Source organism: Pagrus major, chromosome 14 (assembly GCF_040436345.1).
Source record: "Pagrus major chromosome 14, Pma_NU_1.0".
NCBI lineage: Eukaryota > Metazoa > Chordata > Actinopteri > Spariformes > Sparidae > Pagrus > Pagrus major.
Genome location: NC_133228.1, coordinates 19,172,866 through 19,193,361, shown reverse-complemented (window position 1 = coordinate 19,193,361; position 20,496 = coordinate 19,172,866). Strand labels below are relative to the sequence as shown.

At 42.3% G+C, this 20,496-nt stretch overlaps 1 protein-coding gene across 2 annotated transcripts in view; it reads left to right on the top strand.

Annotated features, from left to right (window-relative positions):
- The first annotated feature begins 983 nt into the window (after positions 1 to 983).
- The window catches only part of LOC141008676 (fatty acyl-CoA reductase 1), a 54,809-nt gene continuing 35,296 nt past the window's right edge, over positions 984 to 20,496 (top strand). The window contains exon 1 of one of the 2 annotated variants that reach the window (XM_073481125.1): positions 984 to 1,175. In XM_073481125.1, the coding sequence (XP_073337226.1) occupies positions 1,167 to 1,175 (9 nt within the window). In that variant the 5' untranslated portion in view covers positions 984 to 1,166. Of the gene's footprint in view, positions 1,176 to 13,325; positions 13,346 to 20,496 lie in introns of those variants that run through there. The other variant, XM_073481124.1, reaches the window with a different exon arrangement.

The window sequence follows — 20,496 nt, the reverse complement described above, 5'->3', positions numbered from 1 at the left end:
AAGTCGTGTACTGTTTCAGATGATTTAGAGGCATCATTGAGTGGACATGGATAATGTTTGGGTGCATGATGATGAAAATTAATTTGATCTTATCTCATTAGTGTGATTGTTTATGACCAGATTTGATGCTCTTCCCAGAAACGAATGGTCAACTTGGGAGCGGTTCAGGTCACGTTTCAAGAGCGAACGAGATTATTCACAGGCTGCAGTCATTTTCTTGGATCTTAGTATGCATCACAAGTACAGTAGGCAGTAAAGCTACTGATTAGAGTGGATAGAGATATGGCATGAAGAATATCGCACTCATCCTCATATAATCTCTGAGGTGGTTTCAGCTATAATCAGTGTCCTGAAGTCTTCAAGCCCTCGCCCTCCTTTGAAACTCGAATTATAATATTTACTAATATATTTTAATATTAATGAGGTAATAATACAAACTCCGAAATATGTATTTTTTTCCATAACTGAATAAACAAGCTGTTCTCAGAGGAAAATAAGGTCCCCAGAAGACTGTTTGAAGCTAGAAAGGCGGCAGGGTCCGCCACAAAAGTATGAAATTGTGTTTTCCTTTAAGGTCAGTTCGTGTATTTAGTTTATTCAGTCATACAAATGAAGAGAGTTTGTTTGTTTACATATTAAAAATCAGGCAATGGTGAGCTTCCTCAATTTCTTCCCAAAACTACATAGTGCACCTTTAAACTTCATATTTAAATGAAAAAAAAATACGTTTATATTTGTGTTTGGCATATGCCGAACTTGACATTGTGATGATTCAGAGAATACGTCCCGCTTTCCGCATCTCATAGAACAACGTTCACGCCAGCCGCGTTAACTTCGCAGATTTTTGAATGAAGTTTGGCGTGGCGCTCGGTCTCGCATACGACAGAACGGCGTGTACCGGCGGGACTAGGGGAGGGCCCACGGGCGGGGTGACGCGCCCTGCCCACCCACTATCTCGTGTGTGTGTGTGTAGCAGTCTGTCTGGCTGCAGCAGTCCGCAGACAGACAGGCAGTCGGCGGGGCCGGACTGGGCTTTTATAACGGTGGAAGTATCCCAGCAGCCAGAGCCCAGGGGCGGCCGGTGGGAGGAGGCAGAGAGTCCGCAGCTGCCGCACCGCACAGCCTCTTTGAAACCCGCAAGAGGAAGGAGCCGCCCGCATCAAACGATGTCCACGGTAAGAAAGCATTATATTTATTTCTGTTATTTATTTATTTTTGTTGATTGTGGGTGCTGTGGAGCGGGGGAGGCGTCGTGGCACGGAGCATCTTTCACTGGTTTCGTCGGCTGTGCGGTCGCAGCAGCGGGAGTGAGCATCACCACGCCGGGGCTGAACATGTCTCCGAGCAGTCGGTCCAAAAAAAAAAAATCAGAGTGTTTGCGGCTTTTTTTCCCCAATTTTTTATTGTTTTGGACTCAACGCGGGAGTTGTGTGAGGATGGAGTCCGCTCCATTCCTGTAAGTTGTGGCCGCCTCCGACGGCAGGGCGGCGGGCAGCTGTGGAGCTCGAGCCGCAGTCAGCGTGGAGCCGCCGGGAGGAGGAGGGGCAAGCTGACGGCTGCTAGCACCGACCAGACAGGAAGCGGGGACAGGGACTTTCAAAAGAAAAGCGTTCACTGTATTACAAATTAAAAGGAAAAAAATGTACATCTAACCACCTGTCAGATGCATTTAGGAAGCTTTTAAAGCTTTTTTATTAAAAGTAGTGTGTATTAAATCATTCTACGGCCAATAATGGAAAACACTTGAGGAACTCTGCGACAAAATTGGTCTTAACAACCAGTGTTTTCATTTAATTCAGGACAAAATGTCATCACACTGGAGCTCTTTTACAAGTAGACAAGAAGGATCAACTTGTATATCACTAATATAGTAGTATACAAGTATACTAGACAACCACTACTACTATACTACTACTAGACAAGTAGTGTATGCATACTACTTGTCTAGTAGTAGTGTTGTAGTAGTAGTGTTACTAGTATAGCATACTTTCATACTGCTGTACTAGTAGTTTACAAGTATACTATACTCCTTGTCTAGTCTACTACTAGACAAGTATGTATACTATTACTGGAGTATATTTTACATATGTGAGAGAGCTTGATAAAGCTTAATAGTTTCTAAACTATTAAGCTAATTGTAAAGTGATTTAAAAGCAATGCTGGATTTTTACATTTTGTTTCACATCATGGGCATAATAGGTTTTCAACAGGCCTATTATCTGCTGCCATTACATTTTAATTTCAGCAAAAAGTAGACTACTAGTTTTATTTTGAAAACATCCACCGGAAGTGATGTTATATAAACATGTCTACCTTGGCTCTGTCGACTGGAGACTGTTGGCACGTAATAATGATAAATAAAAGCGTTTAGTTCATGGTCACATTATTTTGTAGCTGTCAGGATGATAAAAACAGTGTTTGTGTAGAAAAATGAGCCACAGTTAGAAAAAACTGAAGATCTCAGCGTGTGTGTGTGTGTGTGTGTGTGTGTGTGTGTGTGTGTGTGTGTGTGTGTGTGTGTGTGTGTGTGGTTTGCCATGTGGAGGCGAACCATTTGAATCACCTCCTCTCTGATGAGCTCTTGCTCAGCGGTCTGGGCTGAGATGACAGAGAGCCCAGCTGACTCTCCTGATCATGAATGTGCAGCTGGTCAGCAGCAGCATGTAGCAGCAGCAGTTAGCAGCAGCAGCAGACTGTGTTCACATCTCAGTCTGTGGCTCTTGAGGCAGATCAGCTCTGGCCCCTCACATCACACCACAGACCATAATTGTAACGGAAATGTCCTGCCTGACCCCAGATCTGAGAAGATGTGGTGTTGCATGTGATTTTCTTTTACTTTAGACTCAGAGACAGGAGCTTGGATCAGTGCTGTGTTTACATTTTTAAACATGGAGGAGGAAACTCCCATGATAACTACTGGACCGGCCGGCTCTGCATCTACAGCCACTACATGCCTCTCTTATCACTGTGTGTGTGTTATCATGATAACTTGCTGTTTCCCCTTTTTAGGCAACAGTAAAAGGCCCTAAAATTAGATTAGATGTCTTCAAACAATCACTAATTATATATTTTTTAGTCACTGTGGTTAAGCGATTACAGACCGCAGTGTGAGGTCGTCATCGGTTGAGCTTTATTTTGTGTTATTAGCTCCAGGAAGCACTTTAAACAAACAGATAAAGGTGCATTACGTAGTTCTGGGGAAGAACGTTTAAGCAGAAGATGAAGATCTTTATTTGACGTGATTGTTTTTGTGCTTAAACAAACTATTCGTAAGCAAACTGGCTTTAAAAGGACGACATAGTTTCATACTGTTTTGCTTTGTTTATATGTGGCGGACCCTGCCACCTTTTCTAGCTTCAAACAGTGTTCTGGGGACCTTTCTTTCCTCTGAGAACAGCTTGTTTATTCATAAATATATCTGAGTTTGTGTCGTTACCTCATTAATATTGTAAATATTGTTCAGCGCCCCTTTAAGTTTTCCCACACAGGCCAAAATAACATCTTTACATTTTGTATTTTTACTGACTAACAGTCCAAAACCACGAAATATTCAGTTAACATTCATATAAAACAGAGAAAACCTGCAAAATTTGGCCATCTTGTGGATGAAAAACGACTTTGATAATCAAAACAGCTGCAGATTAAGTATCTATTGATCAATGAATCACCTGTCAATCCCTACAAAAGTGTTTAATTGTTTTTTTTAAGTCCACCGCTGTGTATTTTTCCATTTTCCCACAATAAGCCAATAAAAGCCTAAACGCAGATCGATGTTAGACGCTTTATCTTGTGTAATAAATTGACTGTGATGAGGTCAAACAAGACTGAGGTCAAGTTCATGTGTTATGAATGCGTGACGCCTCAGCTGCTGAAATATATCACCGTCGGGACTATCGGTGCATCATATGGAGCAAACTGTGAGCAGATTTCCCCGTCGAAAGGTGTTTTGACGTGTTGTCGTAAATTTAGCTCGTCACCATCCGAGAGCAAAGTGAGAAAAGTGTCTTGGGCTGATTTTCTAAATCGAGATCACAAATAGAGCTCTAATTATCATCACGAGATGACCTATATTTTGTTCTCAGATAAGTGTTAGGTAGGTGTTCGTGTATGTGTGCTCATTTATGTATTTATAGCCACATCGATGCTGCCGGGAGGTATGTTACTTCACACGTGTGGCTACTTTAACGTGTCTGAGGAGTTTACAGACGTGAGATTTCATTACAAAGTTCCTCTTTTGTCCTGCGGGTTCATCACTTGCCTTGTTTACATCCTCCTGTGATCTCGTACCTCAAGCCACAACCGTTCCTACAAACCCCCGCAGCTCTCTATCCTTTCACCTCAAGCGCTTCCTCTTCCTCCTCCTGTTGCAGGTCTCCATAAATCTTAATGCCAAGTAGGTGTGTTGCTGCTCTTTCCTCTAGTATGCTACACTGATTGTGGAGGCAGTGCTGGAGACGACAGTTTCAGGTGGTTTGAGAAGGCTGTGATGTAGAGGTGCGGTCTGGGCTGAGGGGATTGCAGCGTGCCGCCTCTTCAGCAGTCAGCGGATAAACCGCCGCTGCGAGGATGTTAAATCTCTTTATATCGTCAGTGGAAGAGGAGGAGAGGAAGCCACACTGTGCACTGCCACCTTTTGGCGTCGTCTTTCAGCCTCAGATGTTATCACTCGTTAAAATGTGACGTAACACGTGATGGATCATGCGTGCGGAGAGGAGAATTTTTGAGATGCTTGTGACCATGATTCACTCAGCGAAGCCTACTGGCTTACTTACTCTATCAGTAAGGGTTAGGGTGCACCTGAGGTTAAACGTCATCAGGAAGAAATCTGTGAAATTTAAGGTCATGGATCAACATTTTTTATCTAGAAGTACAGTCAGAACAGTATTTTGTTATCATGCTAACATACTTACAAAAAATGCTGTTGTTAACCGTCTTACTTTAGCTTGTTAGCATGCTAGCATGTGCTAATTGACACTAAACCCAAAGTTCATCTGAGGCTTTTCAGAACGTCAATATTCTGTCAGTTGCGTAAATTAACAGCTCTGGTCTCAACTATTTGACATGTGATTGCTTATCCACCAACACGGTGAGGCAACGTGACAAACGACACTCGATGCTTCATCTTTACTGTCATGTGACGGTGTGGAAATATTGGTTGATCCACATTGTTCTTCCTTTATTGTCTTCTAACCACAGGGCGGTTCTGTGTTGATCTTGATGTCACGCCGGTCAAACCAGATGCCGGTCAAGTGGAAAAAACAATCGAAAGCCTCGTCAAGTGAACAGTAAACAAAAGATTTGTGTGTTTAATGAAAAAAAAATTGCTTTTACTAGATCAGCTAAAAGTAGCACACAGTGCAGTGTCTTTTTCTTCAGAGCCAGGCCAGGGGGGTAATGAAGGAACGGCGTCCCTGCACCTGTGGTTTCTCATGGGAGGATCCGGATCGGCTCGAATCAGCAATCGGCTCGAATGCTGTGGATGTTGTAGGAAAAAATGAGCACAAGAAAGAGGCCAAGGCTGTTAAAGGGAGGGGAGTGTGTAGGTCAACTGCAGGATCGTCCTGTAAGGAGGACTGTAAAGTGTCTGACTGTATACCAAAGACCCTGCTTGTTGGTTTTCATACTGTATGAAACTGATTGAACTGAGTGTTCAAAATCTGTGGCATTGGTCCTTTTTAATTTGAATGCTCAAGCAGATGTTGTAAATTAGCATGGGTCACCTTGCAACACTCTCTCCATCTGTGGTTCCTGTGTGCTGTTAATAACCACACGGGGATATTCACAGTTGGTTGTATGACATTGACCCTCCTGTGACATGTGTGCTCTTTTAACAGCATGTCACAGGAGGGTAATGGAGACGATTTACAGGCGCTTTCCTCGCAGTGAGTCACCCAAGTGTTGATTAACGGAGCCAGTGATCGCTACATGGATTAGGGCTTTCTGAACAACCTTCTAAGATGTCTTTACGAGGTCTGTAGATCACCGTCGGCTGGATTTATAATCACATAGCACTTTGCAGAAATGATTACAAAGTGCCTCAGTGAAAGCAGTGAATACACTTTGCAAAATGTGAAGTAAGCGGGCGGTTGTTGCAACATTACTTTCCCCGGATTACATTGATCTGATGTCAGGGGCGTTGTTGCTTCTCAGGAAACATGATGGTGCAGGTGGTGCGGGGTTTCCAAGATTACACATTTACAAGAATTTATGCAACTCAACACAGATAAATCCAAAGGGTGTGGCCGCAGGACTGTCATCTGTGTTCGCACAAGTCCAAAGAAATCTTAAATACATGAGGGTTTACTGTATAAGAGGAGAAGTTGAGTAATCCACCACCAAGGATGGAAAAGCAGGGTCCTGATCAGGCTCTTTTACAGCCGCCAGAGGAGAAAAAACATGTATTTGCTCATAGTTTGACATTAATCATAACCTCTTGAGCGCATGTCTTTACCTCTTAATGTCATATTTGTTTTGTGCAGGATGAAACTAGAAGTCTATAAAAGGAGGGAGCTGTGTTGTGCTTTCAGTTTTGCTTTAAAAGTCGTCATCAGGAGAACATACCCAGGATTCATTAGCTGTGATTGTGTAACATGTGCAAAAATGTCTCATATTAATGTACTACATAATCTTGTGGAGGTCATAACTCACATATTAATAGAGACTTGACCTGTTATCACAGTCTCCTATAGTATTGACCTTGTTATCGTTGGACTTTCGGCAGTTTTAGTTGCTGTTGCAGGATCTTTAGTGGACTCTTGGTAAATAAAACACCAAGAGTTGAATCACCGGAACGCAAAGTTCCTCATTTTTGAGCCGTTGGGAAGTTGGAGCTCCGACTGTTTGTCAAACAAGTGCATCCTTCCCGACACGAACAACACTCTCCATCACATGAGGCTACAGCTGGACTGCAGGCCGTTCATGCCTGAGGCTATCCTGATGTTTTTTTGTAAAGTTTACCTTTCTCTTCAGATACTGTCTGTCCTATTTCTCAACTCGAGGGCTTTGTTTTTTGAAGGATTAAAAGGAATAAGCCTCTGGGGGCTAATTTGAAGTGATGTTCGTCTCGGACCCCATTAAGAGATGTCTGTGACAGGGTGGCCCAACCTCGCTGTCTGTGTCTGGGACATTTTGGACGAACGCCCAGCCCTCGCATGCACGGACAATATGGCCGGCAGCCAAGTCAATGCATATCTTCCTCTATATACTTTACAGTCTTTTCTTTCCCTGAGACCTGAGAATAATTGTCTCGCATGGTGTTTCCTCTCACTCGCCCACTGATTAGTCCAACAAAGCTCATTGTGATCGCATCCTCCACACAGGCAACACAATGCATCACAGTATTGGTCTGCTGCAGAGGAGATAAAGGCAGAAACTCCCAGGGCTGCTTTGAAGTGAACCAAGCAGTCGTTAAAGGAATAATTGAGGTGGATCAAAGACAGTAAATCCCGGTTTATCTGGTATTTAATAAAGCCCTGTAGCAGGTTGTTATTGACTGTGTGGCCTTTTCTTCTCCCCTTGTATTTACTGTACATGTCAAAGCCATTACATTATGCTCTGGGTTCTGATTAATTGATAATGAACACAAAATTGACATCACCATGAAAATACTTGCTTATTTACACATCAAGCAGACTTGCAGTAACATTAGCATTTATTTGGGAGTCATGTTTCTGGCCACAAGTCCCATATTCACTCACTTTGAGCTCAGGTTTGGTCTCCACCAACCATCTGGCTCCTTAGCTGCTAAATGCTCTGCTATGTTCTCCAGCTAGCTGCTAACTGAGTAGGTGGTGTACGGTCAATGAATCAGAGCTGAAGCTAGACACAAGTTTAGTGAGAGTTGTGGGAGTGATCCAAAATATTAAAATTGTGATCTGTAAAATCAAAACAATTAGCTGAAAGACACTAAACAGCTTTGTATTGTAGCTGCCTTTAGCGAGGTTAGCTTAGTTTACCGTGCAGCTAGCAGGCCCGACTGGGAGCTAGGTTGGGGCTAGCTGGTTAGCATGCTAACTTCAGTAGATAACTCTGTAGCACATTACATGGACATCTTTGACATAACATCAAAACTGTTGTTTCTTCAAATTTTGTTGATAACTTTAATTAATTTTTTAATGTTTTAAGCTAAAATTCTCACATTTTGCACCTTTAAGTCATTCATCAAGAAAAATACGACATATTTGACAGTTTTCAGCCTCTGAAATGTGAGAATCTCCTTCTTTTCTCTGTCATTATATCATCGTAATTTGAACATCTTGAATATCTATTTTACAGATTAAACCTTTTAATTAATTGACAGCGCTAAAATGATTAGCCGATTGATCGACAGCAAACTACAGTAATTGCTTACAATTTTCGATAACCTGTTAATTATTTAAGTTGTTTATCAAGCAAGAATGCAAAACAATCTCATATTAGCTCCTCAAATGAGCGGATTTGATGATTTTCTTGGTTTTGTATTCTTTTAAACTGAGTATCTTTGGGTTTTAGATTGTTAGTCAGGCAAAACAAACCATTAACTTGGGCTGTGGGTACAGTATTTTGTGAAATTTTAGCAACTTACTACAGTAATGAGACTCTTGTAGTCATCCCCTTATTGCTAACTGCAGAGTTTGTTTACTACCTGTTCAAATTAAGCCTAAAAGCGCCTTAAATCTTGAAAGACCCCACGTTGACCCCATAAAAAGATGAACAGTTTTAGACCACTTCGGTCACCCTGGAAGCAAAGTACAGCTCTAAGTGGACCGCATCCCAGCTCCAATCCTAGGAAGAGAGCAGCCTTTTCTTTTAATCTCTCTGCCGAGCCTTGTACCCAGCAGACAGCCAAAGCTGATTGCATCCTCTCTTCCCTGAAACACACAAACACACACACACACACACACACACACACACACTCCTACATCAACAACATCCCCGTCCTTCTGGCCCAGATTTATTTGTCTTCCATTCACAGAAACCGGCAACAACCACTCCGCTGTGTTTTAAAGGTTGTTCATCTCATCATACGCTTCAGATACTATCAGTGCACCGAGCCACACGTGTGATTTTGGGTCGCACTCACCGACGATAAAAAGATTACGATGGTATAGTGTTTGGATCCTGTTGCATTACTCCGTCCTAATCTGTCCACTAGCAGCGTAAATCTGAAATAATCTGTGGATGTTCATGCCTCTCGTGTCCAAAAACCACCAGTGGGGTTGTGTTTTCCACCGCGATTGATGGATGGATGGATGAGATACTCACCAACTGATGCCAGAGATCCCTTGTCATTAATTATAAACCTGGCTGGCAGCACTGTGTATGTGTGTGTGTGTGTGTGTGTGTATAAAGTAGTACATTACTCTTACTCTGCACCGGATACTTGATTAAATGACTAGGTCACACATATTGGTTTCCATGCAAGGGAGCTGATTGTTGTTCAAAGGCACGGACAAGTCAGGAAGTACGAGATGCAGTATCGCTACAATACATCACGCTGTCGAGGCTTCAGCTTTACATTCATGCATTTAAATGTGACTATTACATGTGAAACCGTTGGGTCAAGAGGAAATAGTCCTCCTGATATGGATCTTGGTGCACGTATATATCCTGGCATGGTGAATCTATTTAAAATGCATGTAAGATAAGAGGTTGTGATCCATAAGAGTATCAAAAAGCATTGAAACATTAGTTATAACTTTAGTTATAAATGTAGTTTTGGCTGTTTTGGGAGATGTCACACATAAACCTACATTCGGCCTTATTGTCCCTACTGGTTTGCCGTCTTTTTTGACTCGTATGACTGTGGAAATAGTCAAACTATGAGGTATTAAAGGGTCCGCTCAGATATCAGACGTAACATTAAAGCAGGACAGTAACTCATAATGTAGTTTTTAATGAAATGACCACAGTTACAAAACCAAATGACATCTTATACAAAGTTAAGTCAAACGGTTTCGACTAACAGCCGCGTCTATAACTGCTCATATTGTGATAACGTTTCCTAGAAATTTAATTTGTTACTAATTCAAATCAATTGGTGTGCTTCCAATAAATTAATTCCAACTAACTGCCTGAGCGAGCAAGAGTCTTTAATCAGATCAGCTCACCATGCAGTAATATGAAATCTGTCTACAAGCAAGAACACAGGTTAGTTCAACAATAAAATGAAGAATGAAGTTTCCAATTATAGATTGTTAAATGATTATTTAGAAGTGAATGGGGTCTATTCTGGGCCGAGACTCATCCTCCATCCAAGTTTTCGGGGAAATCTGTTCAGTAGTTTTTGTGCAGTCCTGGTCACAAACCAACAAACGGACACAGGTGAAAAAATAATACAATATATCTTGGCATGGGCAATGTAAATCAGTACACATGAAAATATCAAAAGGTAACACTTTCTTTTCAGGGTTCATAGTGTCCCAGCAAGTTTCCCAGAAATTTAATTTGGTTCTCATTAAAGGGAAGTGGAAATCAATTGGTGTGCTTCCAATTAATTAATTCCAACTAATTGCCAGTACAAGCTAGAGTCTTTAATCAGACCAGTTTACCAGGCAAAAGTGTGAAAATGTGTCTAAAATAGAATTAGAATAGAAATACGAATTAGTTTTCCAATTATAAACGTATTAAATTAAATTAAATCGAGTTTTACTTTCAAGAAATTGTCCTATTTTCACTTTAATCAGTACCGAATTGCAAAGATCTTTCCAGGAAACGTCCTTGAAGATTATTAGGAAACAACAGACTCTTAACAAACATTAACAAAAAAGCAACATAATAGTTTGTTTGGAATCAATAATTTAGATGAAAGTTAATCAACAGTCATATCGATAATCATCCAGCGTGAACACGTTATATGGATCAGTGCGTGCCTCACTGATATCCTGCTTCAGCCTCTCTCCACTTTAGGAAAATGAGCCTGCAGGATAAGTGACGGGGCAGCTGTGGCCTGTGACCCAGTCTTTTTCTGTTTCTCTGATAAGGACTTGAAACCGCCTCACCAATCGAGGCGCGTTCCCATCATCGTCTACATATGTGAGCTCGTCAGGCTGCAGATAGCGAGGGTGTCTTTTGTCAGCCCGGCTGCCTCGAGTGAATCATATAAAAAGACCGGCGGGCTCTCTGCAGCTGTGGGTATTTTTTTGTCATTTCCAAAAATTTGGAAGGCGCACTAAGCTCTCAGTGCATGCTGGGTGAAGATGAAACAAATCAGAGGCTGCGTCCTAAAACACTCCCTCACTCATTATCCCTCACTGTTAAATGCTCAAAAGTGAGTTGAGATTGTGAGATATTTGATGGATGAATCATCCATTTTGCAGCGCCGCTAACAAGCGTGGTGTTGCATAGTGGAAATTTACTCATCTAGTACAGGAAAAGCATTGCATTCTGGGGGTTTTCTTTCAACAAGAACTCGTGTGCATGCTGCAGCCTGATGGTGCTGGATTTTGAGACTGATACAGCAATATCTGGGAGTCTCTTGTTGTTTATCTGTTTGTATACGCTATATAAATGCAGTTTATGTGTTATTTTATGGGTTTTTTCAAAGCGGGTAAAGTACATTTAAGGGCCCAGACGCAACAAACCAACATCAAAGAACGAATGCCGACGTAGGCGGACTGTTGCGTCGCCTCGTGTCGTCCTTGTCTCGTCCAAAAAGCTGCACTTGAACTCACGACAAAGACCACAGCAAACTTCTGCAGCGTTTCCCACACATATATTATACCGGGGTGGTCAACACAGGTATATAAATGGCCGCCCAGGTGTATTTGGTGACCGCGATTGATGACTAGTACACAGGGTCAGGGTTATGGATCCTACAGCGACAGGCTTGAGGAGCTTTACCTTCTCCAGCACTCTTCACAGCCAATCAGAGTGATTTCTCTCATCGACGGGCTCCACTGCCAGCTGAACATCGTCTACTGGCACCGACGAGGGCCGACTAGTGCCAACGGTGCAGGACACAACACACTAGGGCCATAGACAGCCGACCATTGATCTGGCGTCAAGGCCCAGGTTATTGCTTTATTTCAAACACGTTTATTTTCCCATCTTTCTCACACTCGTGCCACATTTGTGTGACAGAGAGCTCTGCTGTTTTTTGACAACATTACATTTAAGTGTTGTTTTTAGTAAAGATGAACTGTTTACTCTCCAGGCTCAGACTCTCATACATAACAGACACAATTATAGGCTATTGGATCCCTAATTATTGAGAGATATGTGGATTTGTTACTGGAGAGAGGTGCGTGGGATCCAGACCACGATCACCACAAGTGCGAGTTCATGACCTCTTGGCCCGGCCGCCGCACTCGGAGTACGGTTGCCAAGTCTGGGTCTGAGCCAGGCGTTAACTGACACCACAGCACCCAGAGGCTCTGTCACTCAGAGACGGCTGGTGTAATTACAGAATCCCTCTGCGATCGGACACAATGTGGACAATGCTCTGATGCACGTGTATGTGAACACAGAAACATAAGCTCCAACACACAATCTCCTGTGGCCAGATATCTGATCGTGAGCAACGACCTTCATGTGTAGATTGGAAACTGGTTCTTGGTTTAAAAAAAAAAAAAAAGGAAAAAGATTAAATTAAAGAGACACTACTTAAATCCTTGAAGCCCATGGCTAATATAATTAATTCTAATTAGATTAGCCTTTAGCTGCCTCGGAGAAAAAAATGAAGTGGAGGAGAGGACCTGCTGGTTTTTTTGTGCAGTAATGCAATCTTGGATGAAGAGTGCTGTGCGTAAGAAGTGCCGTTCAATTACGTGGGTTTGTGCAAAAGGGCCAATGTCACAGCCTCATATATACACTGGAGAGATGGGAGACAAGATGGAGGATGCTGGAAATGTTTAACAGTGACGCATCGATGAGAGTTTGGGCTAGCTGGCTCACCACGCCGATGCTAACCGAGTTAAGCCTAATGTAAGCAGCTCTACTCTGTTGTTTTTTGGGGGATTTTTGGAAGTTTATACTCAAGAAGAGATGACGTTTTGTTCAACAAGGAGCTAGTTCGTCCTCATCCTTTAAAAATCTTTTCCGCTGTAACGCTAAAAAAATGCTTACAGGCCAGCCCGACCTACATAAAAATATAAACAAAAGACATGTAAATCTAGGGGGGAATGCCCCAATGTCCACTACTTGGAAAGTAAATCAATAAACAAATGCCTTCACAAACAGGGTGTCATCACACCCTGACTGGCTGGGAGGGAAATGTCCCAAGCTGCTTCCACTCCTCAATCAGGAGTCAGTCTCCTCACCTGTGCACAGGTGATCTGAATCCTCTGCAGTTAGAGGGAAGCTTGAGGGAAGATAAAGACAAAGACAAAGACAAGACAGCAAGTCTCCAACAATGGGACTGCTACAAGTGTGTGGATTTACAGGTTATGTTTAACAAAGGCCTAGTCACAATTCCCCACTGTGGAAGCTGATGCTAACAGAGTTTAGGCTAACATAAGAGTTTACACTCAAGAAATGTCAGTCAACATTACCTCATCAGTTTGACAGCTAGCGAACATTAGCATTTCTGTCTTGCTTAGATTAGTCTAAGTCTATTCTAGCAACTGTAGCTTTAGCGTAGAAAGTGTTACGTGTTTGACAACTTCATCGGTAAGTCCTCATCCTCAAAGTGTTTTTTTTCTTGAAATGTAAAAGACAAACATACTGTTTGGAAAATACAAATAAGTAGGCTAGGCTAACAGGCTAACTAGCAACCACTATAACAATACTGGCCTCCATGGATCATCGACTAGTTAGGATACTACTTTTTGCCTGAGACATGTAGCTTTAGCCTCTGTGTTTAGCATGACATGTAGCGGTATATAACGTTAGCCAACAAGTGAATATTCAACAGCCTTTCTACTATATTTCTGTTTTTAAAGTTAGCTTGAAACATTGAAGACTTAACCAAAGAATACTTTTTTTAACCAGCTCATGAAGCTACGGTATGGCTATAAATGTTATCGCTCTAAATGCTACACTCGTGCTTAAACAGAAAGCAGTAGGAACAGTAAGTAAGGGGTGCACAGTGAGCTAACAGTCAGTGTGACAAGTACTCAGCTAATACATTTTATTAATCTAATCTCATGATCCGGTCACTCGCCCGGCCTCATCCTCTCCCTCTGGGTAAAGAGAGACTGGGACTCATTTCCTCTCTACTTGAGATTGTCACAGAGACAAGAACCAGAAAATGCTTTAAACATGGTCAAAACCAGGAACATTATTGTTTGTGGAGCGAGATCGTCATGCCTTCTTTGCCGATTACGGCTCGCTGTGGACGGGCGATGTCCTTAATTGTGAATGCAGGACACGCTGGCCCTGCACAGGAAGCCTTTCAGCTGCACTTTTGAGTCATCACCTGGTTCAGTCAGTCCAGCTGTCTACAAAGGCAAGCGTCACTGCTTTTGTAGCTTCTTTTCAGGTTTATATTCCCCCATTTCATGTGCCTAGGTACAGTGTATTTGGCTTCGAGCACTGCCAAATCCGGGGTGACCTACAATTCAAACTGTGCCTGAACACGTCCTGTGTAGACGGAGCAGTGAAGCTGCCGCCGCTGCTGCTGCTGCTGCTGCTGTGTGGACACGGTGTGTGCGCTGGTTTAAATCCTGTGAGTTTTTTGGATCCTTGTTTGGCACCCTGAAACAATCCCCGTCTCCTGGCTTGAAAATTACTAGTTGGACCTCCGTCTTTTCAGAAGTGTCCATGTTGGCAGAGGGATGTTAAAACGACTGGTAGTACACTTAACTCAGCTTTTCAGGGGTTTTTTTTTTTTACAATGTTGGCACTGTGTTATTTAGTGAAAGGGGGCTGACTTCTCCTGTGTGCTGCCTGGCACTGGCATTCAACTTGACTAATGCTGCTTTAATTATTGGCTGCATTTTGCACTTTCTATTTTTCCCACACTCCCCTCCCTTCCCTCCCTCCGCTCCTGCCTCTGTCGCCTTTTGTCCATTTTATAATGGTCTTTGCCGGCGTGCAGCTGTGGAGCTCGATTTTTGCCCGTGTCTCCAGCAGCACTCAGCTGACCCACTAATAGAAGGTTTGTGTGAGGAAAGGCCGGAGGCAGCAGAAGGACTGCAGAGCCGCGGCTTAAAACAACCCGCCTCCGACAAACGGCGTGGACCTCCCGGGGAAAACCCCTCAGACGGAAGAAAAAGGAGACGTGAAATAAAGGCCAGAGTGCAGCGGCGTTATCTGCACACAGCAGTAAATCTCTGCAGATGAGCTGTGTTCTTACGCCCTCCCCGAGCGTCTTCCAACTTTATTTCTCGCAATGACCCTGATTGACTTTGAGCATGACGCGCTACTTTGTCAAGATGGCATCATAACCTGAGAAGCTGGTCCCTGAAGGTTTTAGCGCTCGTCCTCGCTGCCCAGTACTTTTCCTTTCGAGTCATAACGCAGACTCTCAAAAGGCTGCTGTCTCATTCATCAGCATCAACACAACAAGGTTAATGCTGACAGACAGAAGCCGTATGAGCTTTATTCTGCTTGTCTCTTTACCGTTAGTGTGATTGACGAGGTCGAACGGGACGAAGCTCAGGAGACTTCTGTTGTATTAAAAATAGTGTTAATTCACAATCTTTTTGCTTGAGACCTTTTTTAAACGGCTATCCCCTTCATGGTTCCCCCTCATCACAGGGATCTTCCTTATCAGACTGTTCAACTTAAATCATTTCGAGAGGCCTGAAGATGTGAAATCATCAGTATTTCATGTTGTGGTAAACATTTCATCTGTTTCATACACAAACACAAATACACCCTGGCCTGTTATCAGGAGCGCTGGATATAAACTCTCAGTACGTTTTTGACTTCATTCATGTACGTTCAGGTCATTTTTTACACATTCTTTGATCAGATATTTTCTTATTTAGATCATAACGGTCAATTACATGCAAATATACGTTTGGTTTGTCGAGTTAAATGAATCTAATACTCAAGTTAGTGATGTTTTAAAGATAAAGTGACATAAGATTCAGTCATTTTGGCGTCTTTTTGGATAAATCCTCCCATTTTTTTTTCCTTTTTTAGACACTGATGGACAATTATCACTTTTTTCTTACATTTTATCATTGTGAAAATAATCTATAACAACATTTCTTCTTCTCCTTGTTGGATGTCTGTACAAAGAAAGAGAGTCAGTGTAGCTCCTGCCTCCATGTTGGCTTGTCATCATCAGGCATGGGGTGAGGCAGGAGGTGGGGGTTTGTCTAACCTAAGAAGAATGCAGCAGCAGTGGGTGTATAGTTGTGTGTATCTGGTGTGCCATGAATCTGGGATGTGCGCGTCCATTCCAGCACTTTTCCAGCTGCAGGAACATTTCCATTGTCAGGCGTTAATCCGTAGTGACTTTCAGCCCCTCTGCCCTTGTCCTCGTGTCCACGGGGAATCTCTGCTGAAGCACAAAGCTGGAATGTCAGGGGCCTCGGAGGAGGACCTCGACTGACCCTTTTTATTTAGTGTCTGTGCATACAGCGTAGTAAATCTGCAGATATTACTTTGTCTGTAAGTAGATCTCGACCTCGGCTTGGCTCCTTTTGCTCGAAACCCAGGGTTTAGTTTCTGTGATGCCTCTTTTCCACTGCAAACAAGTGGAAGAATAAATCAAATACACGCACTCGCTCTCTCTGTAATTCAATATCGCATGCACAGAAGGCAGACTGGAAGGAAAAGCAAGTAAATACAAGATTGTTTTGTTATCTGGGCCACGTTTGGCTCAGGAGGATTTGGTTTCCGTCTTCAGTCTTCGGGCAGACATGCCGGGAATCTGCAGCCCAGGAGAGAGGATGAAAGAAGCGAGGAGGGGAGGAGGGAAGAAAAAAAAAACTCATCTTGAGCACAAATCACAGCTCCAGTGAATCACTAAAAAAAGTGCTGATCGAGCGTCTATCTTGGCTAAACGTAGTGCTAATGTTGCCAAACATTTTGCAAGCAGGCATCCCAATCAGCCCTGTTTTTTTTTTTTTTTTACAGGCTGGTTGGTAAGTGATGCCAACCAGAGCCGGGAAGCTGTCATCACTTACAACACAATGCTTTGATGGGAGAGTCGCACAGAAAACACAGCCGAAGTCACATGACGGCTCAGATTGAAAAAAAGGGGCAAAGTCTCGTCTCGTAAACAATCGTCTTGTTCTGCTCATGTAGGTAAAAAGCCAGATAGTTACAGATTACCTGAGCTGTGAGTGACACCAAGACTTTAACGAGGTGGTTGCTTGTTGTTCACAGTTCACTCAAGCTGTATCTGAAATCATACGCTATAATTTATTTAGATATCCCCGCCACAGACGCTGGTGTAACTCGTGTAATGGGCTTTAACGAGTGCAATGATGAACTGCTTTTTAAGATTCGATGGAAAGATTCTCGTCTCGCTTTGAAGTTTTATTAGCACTCGTGTTGATATCATATCCATCATCTACACGAGGCTTTTCCGCAGCCATAAACTTCCCAAATGCACTCGCTCATTTCCTCAAGTGCCTATAAATGCCTGCTGTAGCATTGTTGTCTCAAAGGGCGACCTCTCCCTCTGAAGTTGCCGGGAGAAGATGAAATACATTTCGATTGTATTGGACTAAAGTGGATCTGAGACAACAGCAACACTGAAAAGGAGATGATCAGACATAAAATATCCAGGATTGGATGTTTTTTCATGCAAAAATGCCAAAAATGTGATCCACCTCCTCTACTGCTTTTGCTTGTCTCTACATTGTAGTAACATGAATATTTTTTGGTTTCAGACTCTGAGTCAGACAAAACAAGACACTGGAAGACATTGTTATATTGCCAGCAGATTAATTGATTATGAAAATGACTGCTATTTGCAGCCCTAGCTGTGAGTACGGCTGCAAACTATTTTCTTTCCGCTACCGATGAAGTGCCGTTTTATCGCCCAGGCCTCGTACAAATAACACAAATTTACACTTTCAATTGTAGTGCAGTACATACGCTAAACCTTTCCATTCGCTTCAGTGGAGAGCAGATCTGTTAGCGACCCTTGTCGATGTTTAACATTTTGAAACGATCACAATTTGGTTTGATTTCAGTACAACAAAACCATTCAGTTAGGTTTAGGAAAAGATGACGTTACATCTGTTAAAGTAAGTGACAGTGACTTTTGGTTTCACACGGGGCACAAACACCGGTCTTCTGGGAAAAAGTCCTGTGTTTTTATTTAACCCATCCATCAACCCCAGCGTCCACCATGCTTTGACTTTTTTCGCACTTATACTACGGTCACCTGACATTTCTTATCGTGGTATTCGTCTGTTTTCCACAGAGCTTGATAGGAAAGATTGACGCATCACATGGACACATTTGACAGGTTGAACAAACCGAGATACTGAAATATTAATAACGGACAATGCCAAAACTGTCACCATGGCAGGATTCTACCAGAGATAAGTGGTCATTTGTATTTTGCAGTCGACAGGAAAAAGAAATCTGCTCATTAAAGAGCCAACTGTTGCCTCAAGATAATATGTGACCAGTTCATGAGCACTGGGAGCAGAGTCAGAACCTAATGACCAGTATCAGAAGCCACATCAGCCTCTATCCGGTGCCTCTGTGCTAATCAGGACCCTGTTGGACCTGGCCGCCTGCCACTGCTAAAGCAGCAGACGCAGCTCCTGATTTATTGTATTGAGTTGGCCCAAATAAGCAGACACAGTCCATTACACCGCCACCATTAGAGTGCAATTGATCCAATTAAGTTGACGTAGAACGAGGGCGGCTGGACGTCCAGGAACACATCAGAAATAAGTGAAAGAATGACGAGGAGTGCAACTCTGGGTCACTTTATCTTGAGTAAATGTGTGTCTTAGCAGGGCAAAGCAGGAGCGTTCTTCATTCTGACTGCGATTCAATGGGCTAAGATTGTTGTGTAAATCTTGTGGCTAACCGGCAGCGCCTCCAGCTGATGTGGATCCACATCTCGCATAAAACTAAGACCTTGCGAAACGACAGAGCGCTCACAGGAATGAAAGCATATGCAGGGATGGCTGGTGAGGTCGCGCAATGTCACCCAAACAAGGTTAAAAGTGTTTGTGGGAGATAATCCAGTGGAATATTGTCTTGTATTGTTGATTGTGGTTGTAAATCCCGAGCTGCTGTGGTTTGAGTTGTTTGATTGAGGAGGGCAGAGATCGTAGAGCCGTGAGGTCACAGCTGTGTGTGTGTTCATGTTCGACTCTGGTCACTTCAAAAGATTCAGCGTCATTGACTGTTTCTGTGCAAAGCCGGATGATACGGTTGAAATATTCTGTATCCTTGTATATCGTGAAAATGACAAAATCACATATCAAATAGGGCTGCAGCCGACGATTATTGTCAATCGTGATTAATCTTCCAGTTGTTTTTATTTTTTCGTTTAATCTTTCCCAGTGTGACGTCTTCAAATGGCTTCTTTTGTCCAACCAACAGTCCAAAACTCAGAGATGCTTCATTTATTATGATAAATGACAAAGAAAAGCAGCAAATCCTTAAATCTGAGAAGCTGGAACCAGCAAATGTTTGACATTTCTGCTTGAAAAATGACTGTAACGATGAATAGATTGTCAAAATAGCTGCCAGTTTTCTTTCGGTTGACTAATCGTTGCAGCAGAACAGTTTCACTTTCATGCAGTACATTAGGAAACTCTTCAAGGGTGTGAAATAACAACTTTAATGATTAATGTTGTGAGTTTTTATTACAAATTGGGCTAAAATTAACATTTATTTGTTCAATTATAATACAAACGATTATTTTCTTGACTAATCTGTTCATGTTTAGGTAAACAAAGAGTCCAATGTCCAATCCAAACACCAAAGTTCATTTGTTTACGATCACAACAGGGGAAGAAAACCAGCAAATATTCACATTTAGGAAGCTCGAGCCAGTGAATGTTCAGCTCAAAATTGTTAATACCAATAATTAATAGTTACGTTAAAACTCAACAAACAATAGTAGTGAATTTTTGTATTAATAATCAAGTGTAAGTGTGTTATTGGAATATTTATCCAGCGAAAAAGCAACAACATTCACTCGTCTCAGGCTCTCAGAAGGAGGATTTCCAGGTCTTCTCTGTTACATGTCATTTTAAATGTAATACTTTGGGGGATTTTTATGTTGGTGAGACTAAACAAGATGTTTGAAAATGTTACTTTGGGCTGTGGGAAATTATAATAGTTTAGACAGTTTCACTATTTGTATCCACATTTAATAATAAAAATGGTTATTTATTGAAAATAGAGCAAAACAAATTTGCAGATTGGTTGATCAACACACTATTTACAATCATTGTAAGCAAGAATGCCTCAAATTCACTTGTCTTGCCTTGAAAGTGGATGTTTGCTGATTTATTTATTTTTTTTGGTCTTCCATGATAGTAAAGGGAATATACTAATTCCTCAAACAGCTAATTGTAAAAATAATATGTGGTTGCAGCCCACAACTTTCACTTCTCCTCTGCAGCGCAGCCTTTTCCTGTGGACACACACACACATGACAAATCGCCCCTGAACGTTGCCCTCTCTCCATCCGCCTGT